The sequence below is a fragment of the Macaca fascicularis genome, chromosome 10, assembly GCF_037993035.2.
Source record: "Macaca fascicularis isolate 582-1 chromosome 10, T2T-MFA8v1.1".
Lineage (NCBI taxonomy): Eukaryota > Metazoa > Chordata > Mammalia > Primates > Cercopithecidae > Macaca > Macaca fascicularis.
In genome coordinates, this window is record NC_088384.1 from 61,730,488 (window position 1) to 61,745,448 (window position 14,961).

General features: G+C 40.0%; 1 protein-coding gene and 1 long non-coding RNA gene across 13 annotated transcripts in view; one reads left to right on the plus strand and one right to left on the minus strand.

The window, feature by feature from the left end:
• The window catches only part of ZNF337 (zinc finger protein 337), a 36,611-nt gene that overhangs the window by 17,842 nt on the left and 3,808 nt on the right, over positions 1-14,961 (plus strand). For 2 of the 11 annotated variants that reach the window (XM_065522642.1, XM_074004578.1), the window contains exon 5: positions 14,360-14,524. The exons of 7 other annotated variants lie outside the window; for them this stretch is intronic. In XM_065522642.1, the coding sequence (XP_065378714.1) occupies positions 14,360-14,524 (165 nt within the window). The remainder of the gene's footprint in view (positions 1-14,359; positions 14,525-14,961) is intronic. 2 more of the 11 variants (XM_074004581.1, XM_065522645.2) reach the window with 1 other exon arrangement.
• The window catches only part of LOC135965585 (uncharacterized), a 28,432-nt gene continuing 26,939 nt past the window's right edge, over positions 13,469-14,961 (minus strand). For both annotated transcript variants that reach the window (XR_010578531.1, XR_010578530.2), the window contains exon 4: positions 13,469-13,581. This is a non-coding gene — a long non-coding RNA (uncharacterized lncRNA). The remainder of the gene's footprint in view (positions 13,582-14,961) is intronic.

Here is a 14,961-nt window from a genome sequence, read left to right on the forward strand (position 1 = left end):
GATGATGATGATGATGATCAGGACTCATGATGATGATGATCAGGACTCATGATGATGATGATGATGATCAGGACTCATGATGATGATGATCCGGACTCGATGATGATGATGATGATCCGGACTCATGATGATGATGATGATGATCAGGACTCATGATGATGATGATGATGATGATGATGATCAGGACTCATGATGATGATGATGATCAGGACTCATGATGATGATGATAATTATGAGGACTCATGATGATGATGATTATGATCAGGACTCATGATGATGATGATGATCAGGACTCATGATGATGATGATGATGATCAGGACTCATGATGATGATGATGATCAGGACTCATGATGATGACGATGATCAGGACTCATGATGATGATGATTATGATCAGGACTCATGATGATTATGATGATGATGATCAGGACTCATGATGATGATGATCAGGACTCATGATGATGATGATAATCAGGACTCATGATGATGATGATGATGATGATGATCAGGACTCATGATGATGATAATGATGATCAGGACTCATGATGATGATGATCATCAGGACTCATGATGATCAGGACTCATGATGATGATGATAATGAGGACTCATGATGATGATGAGGACTTGACGATGATGATGATCAAGACTCATGATGATGATCAGGACTGATGATGATGATGATGATGATCAGGACTCGATGATGATGATGATCAGGACTCATGATGATAATGATGATCAGGACTGATGATGATGATCAAGACTCATGATGATGATGATCAGACCTCATGATGATGATGATGATCAGGACTCATGATGATGATGAGGACTCATGATGATGATGATCAGGACTCATGATGATGATGATGATGATCAGGACTCGATGATGATGATGATGATCAGGACTCATGATGATGATGATGATGATGATCAGGACTCATGATGATGATGATGGTGATGATGATCAGGACTCATGATGATGATGATGATCAGGACTCGATGATGATGATGATCAGGACTCATGATGATGATGATGATCAGAACTCATGATGATGATGATGATCAGGACTCATAATGATGATGATGATGATCAGGACTCATGATAATGATGTTGATCAGGACTCATGATGATGATGATAATGATAATCAGGACTCATGATGATGATGATGATGATCAGGACTCATGATGATGATCAGGACTCGATGAGGATGATGATGATGATCAGGACTCATGATGATGATGATGGGGACTCATGATGATGATGATGATGATCAGGACTCATGATGATGATGATGATGATGATCAGGACTCATGATGATGATGATGATCAGGACTCATGATGATGATGATCATCAGGACTCGATGATGGTGATGATCATCAGGACTCATGATGATGATGATGATGATGATCAGGACTCATGATGATGATGATGGTGATGATGATCAGGACTCATGATGATGATGATGATCAGGACTCATGATGATGATGATGATCAGGACTCGATGATGATGATGATCAGGACTCATGATGATGATGATGATCAGAACTCATGATGATGATGATGATCAGGACTCATGATGATGATGATGATCAGGACTCATGATGATGATGATGGGGACTCGATGATGATGATGATGATCAGGACTCATGATGATGATGATGATCAGGACTCATGATGATGATGATGATGATCAGGACTTATGATGATTATGAAGATCAGGACTCATGATGATGATAATGATGATCAGGACTGATGATGATGGTGATGATCAGGACTCATGATGACAATGATCAGCACTCATGACGATGATGATCAGGACTCGATGATGATGATGATGATCAGGACTCATGATGATCAGGACTCATGATGATGATGATGATGATCAGGACTCATGATGATGATGATGATGATGATCAGGACTCGATGATGATCAGGACTGATGATGATGATCAGGACTCATGATGATGATGAACAGGACTCTTGATGATGATGATCAGCACTCGATGATGATGATGATAATGATGATCTGGACTCATGATGATGATGATGATGATGATGATCAGGACTCATGAGTCCTGATCATGAGGATGATGATGATGATGATGATCAGGACTCCTGATGATGATGATGATGATGATGATCAGGACTCATGATGATGATGATGATGATCAGGACTCATGATGATGATGATTATCAGGACTCATGAGTCCTGATCATGAGGATGATGATGATGATCGGGACTCATGATGATGATGATGATGATCAGGACTCATGATGATGATGATGATGAATATCAGGACTCATGATGATGATGATGATGATGATCAAACTCATGATGATGATGATCCGGACTCATGATGATGATGATGATGATGATCAGGACTCATGATGATGATGATGATGATGATCAGGATTCATGATGATGATAATGATGATCAGGTCTCATGATGATGATGATGATGATCAGGACTCATGATGATGATGATGATAATTATCAGGACTCATGATGATGATGATGATGATCAGGACTCATGATGATGATGATGATGATGATGATCAGGACTCATGATGATGATGATTATGATCAGGACTCATGATGATGATGATGATGATGATTAGGACTCGATGATGATGATCAGGACTCATGATGATGATGAGGACTCATGATGATGATCAGGACTTAAGATGATGATGATCAGGACTCATGATGATCAGGACTCATGATGATGATGATGATCAGGACTCATGATGATGATGATGATGAGTAGGACTCATGATGATGAAGTTGATCAGGCCTCATGATGATGATGATGATGATGATCAGGACTCATGATGATGATCAGGACTCATGATGATGATGATGATCAGGACTCATGATGATGATGATGATCAGGACTCATGATGATGATGATGATGGGGACTCATGATGATGATGATGATCGGGACTCGATGATGATGATGATGTTCAGGACTCATGATGATGATGATGATGATCAGGACTCATGATGATGATGATGATGATCAGGACTCATGATGATTATGATGATCAGGACTCATGATGATGATGATGATCAGGACTGATGATGATGATCAGGACTCATGATGATGACGATGATCAGGACTGATGATGATGATCAGGACTCATGATGATGACGATGATCAGGACTGATGATGATGAATGATGATGATCAGGACTGATGATGATGATCAGGACTCATGATGATGACGATGATCAGGACTGATGATGATGATCAGGACTCATGATGATGATGATCAGGACTCATGATGATGATGATGATGATGATCAGGACTCATGATGATGATGATGATCAGGACTCATGATGATGATGATGATGATCAGGACTCATGATGATGATGATCAGGACTCATGATGATGAGGACTCATGATGATGATCAGGAATCATGATGATGATGATCAGGACTCATGATGATGATGATGATGATAATCAGGACTCATGATGATGATGATAATCAGGACTCCTGATGATGATGATGATGATCAGGACTCATGATGATGATAATGATCATCAGGACTGATGATGATGATGATCATCAGGACTCATGATGATGATGATGATCAGGACTCATGATGATGATGATGATCAGGACTCATGATGATGATGATGATGATCAGGACTCATGATGATGATGATGATCAGGACTCATGAGTCCTGATCATGATGATGATGATGATGATCGGGACTCATGATGATGATGATCAGGACTCGATGATGATGATGATGATGATCAGGACTCATGATGATGATGATGATGATGATGATGATGATCAGGACTCATGATGATGATGATCCGGACTCATGATGATGATGATAATGATGATCAGGACTCATGATATGATGATGATGATCAGGACTCATGATGATGATGATGATGATAATTATCAGGACTCATGGTGATGATGAATATGATCAGGACTCATGATGATGATGATGATGATCAGGACTGATGATGATGATGATGATCAGGACTCATGATGATGATGATGATGATGATGATGATAATTATGAGGACTCATGATGATGATTATGATCAGGACTCATGATGATGATGATGATGATCAGGACTCGATGATGATGATCAGGACTCATGAGTCCTGATCATGAGGATGATGATGATGATCGGGACTCATGATGATGATGATGATGATGATGATCAGGACTGATGATGATAATGATGATGATGATCAGGACTCATGATGATGATGATGATGATGATCAGGACTCATGATGATGATCAGGACTCGATGATGATGATGATGATCAGGACTCATGATGATGATGATGATCAGGACTCATGATGATGATGATGATCTGGACTCATGATGATGATGATCAGGACTCGATGATGATGATGATGATCAGGACTCATGATGATGATGATGATCTGGACTCATGATGATGATGATGATGATGATCAGGACTCATGATGATGATAATGATCAGGACTCATGATGATGATGATGATGATCAGCACTCATGATGATGATGATGATGATAATTATCAGGACTCATGATGATGATGAATATGATCAGGACTCATGATGATGATGATGATCATCAGGACTCATGATGATGATGATGATGATCATCAGGACTCATGATGATGATGATGATGATGATCAGGACTCATGATGATAATGATGATCAGGACTCATGATGATGATGATGATCAGGACTCATGATGATGATGATCAGGACTCATGATGATGATGATGATCAGGACTCATGATGATGATGTTGATCAGAACTCATGATGATGATGATGATGATCAGGATTCATGATGATGACGACGATGATGATGATCAAGACTCATGATGATGATGATGATCAGGACTCATGATGATGATGATGATGGGGACTCATGATGATGATGATCAGTACTCGATGATGATGATGATGATCAGGACTCATGATGATGATGATGATGATGATCAGGACTCATGATGATGATGATGATCAGGACTCATGATGATTATGATGATCAGGACTCATGATGATGATAATGATGATCAGGACTCATGATGACGATGATCAGGACTCATGATGATGATGATGATGATCAGGACTCATGATGACGATGATGATGATCAGGACTCATGATGATGATAATGATGATCAGGACTCGATGATATGATCAGGACTGATGATGATGATGATCAGGACTCATGATGATGATGATGATCAGGACTCATGATGATGATGATGATCAGGACTCATGATCATGATGATGATGATGAGGACTCATGATGATGATGATGATGATGATCAGGACTCAAGAGTCCTGATCATGAGGATGATGATGATGATCAGGACTGATGATGATGATGATGATCAGGACTCATGATGATGATGATGATCAGGACTCATGATGATGATCAGGACTCATGATGATGATGATAATGATGATCAAGACTGATGATGATGATGATGATCAGGTTCATGATGACGATGATGATCAGGACTCATGATGACGATGATCAGGACTCGATGATGATGATCAGGACTCATGATGATGATGATGATGATCAGGACTCGATGATGATGATGATGATCAGGACTCATGATGATGATCAGGACTCATGATGATGATGATGATGATCAGGACTCGATGATGATCAGGACTGATGATGATGATGATCAGGACTCATGATGATGATGATGATCAGGACTCATGATGATGATGATGATGATCAGGACTCATGATGATGATGTTGATCAGAACTCATGATGATGATGATGATCAGGACTCATGATGATGATGACGATGATGATGATCAAGACTCATGATGATGATGATGATCAGGACTCATGATGATGATGATGATCAGGACTCATGATGATGATGATGATGATCAGGACTCATGATGATGATGATGATCAGGACTCGATGATGATGATGATGATCAGGACTCATGATGATGATGATGATCAGGACTCATGATGATGATAATGATGATCAGGACTCATGATGACGATGATGATCAGGACTCATGATGATGACGATGATGGTCAGGACTCATGATGACGATGATGATCAGGACTCGATGATGATGATGATGATCAGGACTCATGATGATGATGATGATGATCAGGACTCATGATGACGATGATGATCAGGACTCATGATGATGATGATGATGATCAGGACTCATGAGTCCTGATCATGAGGATGATGATGATGATGAGGACTCATGATGATGATGATGATGATCAGGACTCATGATGATGATGATGATGATCAGGACTCTAGAGTCCTGATCATGAGGATGATGATGATGATCAGGACTGATGATGATGATCAGGACTCATGATGATGATGATCAGGACTCATGATGATGATCAGGACTCATGATGATGATGATAATGATGATCAGGACTGATGATGATGATGATCAGGTTCATGATGACGATGATGATCAGGACTCATGATGACGATGATGATCAGGACTCGATGATGATGATCAGGACTCATGATGATGATGATGATCAGGACTCATGATGATGATCAGGACTCATGATGATGATGATGATGATCAGGACTCATGATGATGATGATCAGGACTCATGATGATGATGATGATCAGGACTCATGATGATGATGTTGATCAGAACTCATGATGATGATGATGATGATCAGGATTCATGATGATGACGACGATGATGATGATCAAGACTCATGATGATGATGATGATCAGGACTCATGATGATGATGATGATGGGGACTCATGATGATGATGATCAGTACTCGATGATGATGATGATGATCAGGACTCATGATGATGATGATGATGATGATCAGGACTCATGATGATGATCAGGACTCGATGATGATGATGATGATCAGGACTCATGATGATTATGATGATCAGGACTCATGATGATGATAATGATGATCAGGACTCATGATGACGATGATCAGGACTCATGATGATGATGATGATGATCAGGACTCATGATGACGATGATGATCAGGACTCATGATGATGATAATGATGATCAGGACTCGATGATATGATCAGGACTGATGATGATGATGATCAGGACTCATGATGATGATGATGATCAGGACTCATGATGATGATGATGATCAGGACTCATGATCATGATGATGATGATGAGGACTCATGATGATGATGATGATGATCAGGACTCGATGATATGATCAGGACTGATGATGATGATGATCAGGACTCATGATGATGATGATGATCAGGACTCATGATGATGATGATGACCAGGACTCATGATGACGATGATGGTCAGGACTCATGATGATGATGATGATGATCAGGACTCGATGATATGATCAGGACTGATGATGATGATGATCAGGACTCATGATGATGATGATGATGATCAGGACTCATGAGTCCTGATCATGAGGATGATGATGATGATCAGGACTCATGATGATGATCAGGACTCATGTTGATGATGATAATGATGATCAGGACTGATGATGATGATGATAATCAGGTTCATGATGACGATGATCAGGACTCATGATGACGATGATGATCAGGACTCGATGATGATGATCAGGACTCATGATGATGATGATGATCAGGACTGATGATGATGATGATGATCAGGTTCATGATGACGATGATGATCAGGACTCATGATGACGATGATGATCAGGACTCGATGATGATGATCAGGACTCATGATGATGATGATGATCAGGACTCGATGATGATGATGATGATCAGGACTCATGATGATGATCAGGACTCATGATGATGATGATGATGATCAGAACTCGATGATGATCAGGACTGATGATGATGATGATCAGGACTGATGATGATGATGATCAGGACTCTTGATGATGATGATCAGGACTCATGATGATGATGATGATGATCAGGACTCATGATGGTGATGATGATGATCAGGACTCATGATGATGATGATGATGATCAGGACTCATGATGATGATCAGGACTCATGAGTCTGATCATGAGGATGATGATGATGATCAGGACTGATGATGATGATCAGGACTCGATGATATGATGATCAGGACTGATGATGATGATCAGGACTCATGATGATGATGATCAGGACTCTTGATGATGATGATCAGGACTCGATGATGATGATGATCAGGACTCATGATGATGATGATGATCAGGACTCATGAGTCTGATCATGAGGATGATGATGATGATCAGAACTGATGATGATGATGATCAGGACTCGATGATGATGATGAGCAGGACTCATGATGATGATGATGATCAGGACTCGATGATGATGATGATCAGGACTCATGAGTCCTGATCATGAGGATGATGATGATGATCAGGACAGATGATGATGATGATCAGGACTCATGATGATGATGATCAGGACTCATGATGATGATGATGATGATCAGGACTCATGGTGATGATGATGGTCAGGACTCATGATGATGATCAGGACTCATGATGATGATGATGATCAGGACTCATGATGATGATGATGATCAGGACTCATGATGATGATGATGATGATCAGGACTCATGATGATGATGATGATCAGGACTCATGATGATGATGATGATCAGGACTCATGATGATGATAATGATGATCAGGACTCATGATGACGATGATCAGGACTCATGATGATGATGATGATGATCAGGACTCATGAGTCCTGATCATGAGGATGATGATGATGATGAGGACTCATGATGATGATGATGATCAGGACTCATGATGATGATGATGATGATCAGGACTCAAGAGTCCTGATCATGAGGATGATGATGATGATCAGGACTGATGATGATGATGATCAGGACTCATGATGATGATGATCAGGACTCATGATGATGATCAGGACTCATGATGATGATGATAATGATGATCAGGACTGATGATGATGATGATCAGGTTCATGATGACGATGATGATCAGGACTCATGATGACGATGATGATCAGGACTCATGATGATGATCAGGACTCATGATGATGATGATGATGATCAGGACTCGATGATGATGATCAGGACTGATGATGATGATGATCAGGACTCATGATGATGATGATCAGGACTCTTGATGATGATCAGGACTCATGATGATGATGATGATGATCAGGACTCATGATGATGATGATAATGATGATCAGGACTGATGATGATGATGATCAGGTTCATGATGACGATGATGATCAGGACTCATGATGTTGATGATCAGGACTCGATGATGATGATCAGGACTCATGATGATGATGATGATCAGGACTCGATGATGATGATCAGGACTCATGATGATGATCAGGACTCATGATGATGATGATGATGATCAGGACTCGATGATGATCAGGACTGATGATGATGATGATGAGGACTCATGATGATGATGATCAGGACTCATGATGATCAGGACTCATGATGATGATGATGATCAGGACTCGATGATGATCAGGACTGATGATGATGATGATCAGGACTCATGATGATGATGATGATGATCAGGACTCATGATGATGATAATGATGATCAGGACTCGATGATGATGATCAGGACTGATGATGATGATGATCAGGACTCATGATGATGATGATCAGGACTCTTGATTATGATGATCAGGACTCGATGATGATGATCAGGACTCATGAGTCTGATCATGAGGAGGATGATGATGATCAGGACTGATGATGATGATGATCAGGACTCATGATGATGATGATGATGATGATGATCAGGACTCATGATGATGATGATGATGATGATGATCAGGACTCGATGATGATGATGATCAGGACTCATGAGTCCTGATCATGAGGATGATGATGATGATCAGGACTGATGATGATGATGATCAGGACTCATGATGATGATGATGATGATCAGGACTCATGATGATGATGATGGTCAGGACTCATGATGATGATGATCAGGACTCATGATGATGATGATGATCAGGACTCATGATGATGATGAGGACTCATGATGATGATGATGATGATCAGGACTCATGATGATGATGATGTGATCAGGACTCATGATGATGATGATGATGTGATCAGGACTCATGATGATGATGATGATCAGGACTCATGATGATGATGATGATCAGGACTCATGATGATGATAATGATGATCAGGACTCATGATGATGATGATGACCAGGACTCATGATGACGATGATGGTCAGGACTCATGATGATGATGATGATGATCAGGACTCATGATGATGATGATGGTCAGGACTCATGATGATGATGATCAGGACTCATGATGATGATGATGATCAGGACTCATGATGATGATGAGGACTCATGATGATGATGATGATGATCAGGACTCATGATGATGATGATGTGATCAGGACTCATGATGATGATGATGATGTGATCAGGACTCATGATGATGATGATGATCAGGACTCATGATGATGATGATGATCAGGACTCATGATGATGATAATGATGATCAGGACTCATGATGATGATGATGACCAGGACTCATGATGACGATGATGGTCAGGACTCATGATGATGATGATGATGATCAGGACTCGATGATATGATCAGGACTGATGATGATGATGATCAGGACTCATGATGATGATGATGATGATCAGGACTCATGAGTCCTGATCATGAGGATGATGATGATGATCAGGACTCATGATGATGATCAGGACTCATGTTGATGATGATAATGATGATCAGGACTGATGATGATGATGATAATCAGGTTCATCATGACGATGATCAGGACTCATGATGACGATGATGATCAGGACTCGATGATGATGATCAGGACTCATGATGATGATGATGATCAGGACTGATGATGATGATGATGATCAGGTTCATGATGACGATGATGATCAGGACTCATGATGACGATGATGATCAGGACTCGATGATGATGATCAGGACTCATGATGATGATGATGATCAGGACTCGATGATGATGATGATGATCAGGACTCATGATGATGATCAGGACTCATGATGATGATGATGATGATCAGAACTCGATGATGATCAGGACTGATGATGATGATGATCAGGACTGATGATGATGATGATCAGGACTCTTGATGATGATGATCAGGACTCATGATGATGATGATGATGATCAGGACTCATGATGGTGATGATGATGATCAGGACTCATGATGATGATGATGATGATCAGGACTCATGATGATGATCAGGACTCATGAGTCTGATCATGAGGATGATGATGATGATCAGGACTGATGATGATGATCAGGACTCGATGATATGATGATCAGGACTGATGATGATGATCAGGACTCATGATGATGATGATCAGGACTCTTGATGATGATGATCAGGACTCGATGATGATGATGATCAGGACTCATGATGATGATGATGATCAGGACTCATGAGTCTGATCATGAGGATGATGATGATGATCAGAACTGATGATGATGATGATCAGGACTCATGATGATGATGATGATGATGAGCAGGACTCATGATGATGATGATGATCAGGACTCGATGATGATGATGATCAGGACTCATGAGTCCTGATCATGAGGATGATGATGATGATCAGGACAGATGATGATGATGATCAGGACTCATGATGATGATGATCAGGACTCATGATGATGATGATGATGATCAGGACTCATGATGATGATGATGGTCAGGACTCATGATGATGATCAGGACTCATGATGATGATGATGATCAGGACTCATGATGATGATGATGAGGACTCATGATGATGATGATGATGATCAGGACTCATGATGATGATGATGTGATCAGGACTCATGATGATGATGATGATGTGATCAGGACTCATGATGATGATGATGATGATGATGATCAGGACTGATGATGATGATCAGGACTGATGATGATGATGATCAGGACTCATGATGATGATGATCAGGACTCATGATGATGATGATGGTCAGGACTCATGATGATGATGATGATGATCAGGACTCATGATGATGATGATCAGGACTCATGATGATGATGATGATGATGATCAGGACTCGATGATTCTGTTGATGATCAGGACTCATGATGATGATGATCAGGACTCATGATGATGATGATGATGATCACGACTCATGATGATGATGATCAGGACTCATGATGATGATGGTGATCACGACTCATGATGATGATGATGATGATGATGATCAGGACTCATGATGATGATGATGATCAGGATTCATGATGCTGATGATGATGATCAGGACTCATGATGATGATGATTATGATGATCAGGACTCGATGATGATGATGATCGGGACTCATGATGATGATGATGATGATGAACAGGACTCATGATGATGATGATGATGATCATGATGATGATCAGGACTCAATGATGATGATGATGATGATCAGGACTCATGATGATGGTGATGATCGGGACTCATGATGATGATGATGATGATGATGATCAGGACTTGATGATGATGATCAGGACTCATGATGATGATGATGATGATCACGACTCATGATGATGATGATGATCAGGACTCATGATGATGATGATGATTCTTGCCTCGACGACGATGATGATGATGATTCTTTCCGCTAGGGTGGACTTGTTCTCTCTTGGAGCAGTTTTATTTCACAGTTAGGCCCTGTGTTCCTCTCTTCTCTTTTCATGCTATTTTACTGGCTTCCCTCACTCCTCACAGTGGGACCACAGGAGACTGCTAAAAAGTGATGTTAAGTTTTCTGCTTATGACAATGATAAATTTAGTTTTCTCTGTCTTGTTTTATGTCAGTTTCAGGGTCATCTGTTTCTATTGACCTTTATATCCTATTTAGTGAATGTGTGGACAGATTTAGCCTTACTTAGCTGCAGTTCTCCTCGAGTACTTAGAAGTCTCTTTTATGTCTTGTTTAAGAAACCCTTCGTAGATCAAGTTTATAAAGATACAAAGATTTAAAGATATAAAGTTTTGTTTTGTTTTGTTTTGAGATGGAGTTTCACTCTTGTAACCCAGACTGGAGTGCATTGACGCGATCTTGGCTCCCTGGAACCTCCGCCTCCCAGGTTCAAGCAATTCTCTTGTCTTAGCTTTCTGAGTAGCTGGGATTACATGTGCTCACCACCACCCCGGTTAATTTTTTTTGTATTTTTTCTAGAGATGGGTTTCATCATGTTGGCCAGGCTGGTTTTGAACTCCTGACCTCAGGTGATCCACCCGCCTCGGCCTCCCAAAGTGCTGGGATTACAGACGTGAGCCACCATGCTTGGCCAATTATATATAAAGATTTTTGTTGTTGTTGCTTAACTCTTCTGTGTCTTTACAGATTTTTTTTAGGGAGGGCAGTTTGAACTATCCGATACTTGAAAAGATGGTTTTTACATCTTCTATATTCATAGTGGATTGTTCTATATCTACTAAGTTTTGTAGGACTTACTTTATATATTTTAGCCTACTATTAAATACATGCAAGGTTAGAATTATTATAATTTTATTGGCTTACAGGGAATCTTGTGTCCTCTGTACTTTCACCCTCATCTCCCATTCCTGGATTATTTTGAAGCAAATCCTGGTCATCATATTTCATCTGTAAAACATAATAATAGTTACTATATTATTATCTATTTCATTTAATGTTAATATTAGTTCTTAAGATATTTTTGGTGACTGTAATGCTCATTTAACTTTCCTTATTTCATGGCATGTATATTTTGAGTTTACATCCTATAATACTTTCTTTCTTCCAGCATTTTTTTGTGAAGCAAATGTTAAACAATTATATTTTGGTGGATACTAAAAAGTTGAAAGGCTTATAGAATGAACACCTGTCAGTCTACCACCTACAGTCAGCATTTAGCTCTGTGCTCCATACTCTTTATCACTTACTTATCCAGCTGTACATTGCTCTCTCCATCCATAAGTCCATCTTCCTTTTGATGCTCTTTAATATTGGAGACATCATTATCCTTTACTGATAAACACTTCAGCATGCATATCAATAAGTAATATTATAATGTTTCTTTGTGGTTCTTCTTAGGACTTATGTAAGATGCATAAATCTTAAGTGTAACATTCAGTGAGCTTTGACATATGCATAACTTTATGTAATCTGGACCCCAATGACAACACATAACAATTACTTTCACCCCAGAAGTACTCTTATGCCTTTTTCCAGTCATTTCCTGCCCCCACATCCACCAGAGAAAATCACTATTTGGATTTTGTTCAATATGCCTTAATTTCACCTATCTTAGAACTTCTTGTAAGTGGAATTACACAGTATACTCTCTGTCAGAAAATTAGCAGGTTGATTTTTTTTTTTATGGTTATTGTTGTTGACTTTGTCCTGTTGTTTCCCAAAAAAGCAGGTTCATACAGACTGTGGAGTTCTTTCCCATTCCTTGCTTCCCACCACCCCATAAAAAATGTGGGAGCATCCACTGAGAAATTTGGAGCCGGTGTGAGTTTTCATGGGTATGAGGTCTCTGCTTTTGGATTTATGATCGGTGCCACTCCCTCAGTTTGCATAGGTGGGAAGAGACTCCTTTCTTAGTCATCTCAAATATCATAGACATGACAAAATATCATAGACTGGGAGGCTTAAACAACAGACATTTATTTCTTACAGTTCTAGAATCTGCGAATTCCAAGATGAAGGTGCTGGCACCTTTGCTTCATTGTGAGGGTCCCCATCCTGGCTCGCAGGCTGCCACCTTCTTGCTGTGTCCTCTCATAGTCACCCCATGATCTCAACTAAACCTGTTTATCTCCCAACAACTCCACCTCCAAATACCATCACATTGGAGGTTAAGGCATCAACATATGAATTTAGGGGGGATGCTAACGTTCAGTCCATTATCAACTCCCTTCTCTCGCCCCCATATTAATTGCTTGCTGATTTCTCTGTCAGTTAATTAAAATAAAAGGCTTCTTGTCTACCACTGACTTCTGAAAGTGTGAATGTTTA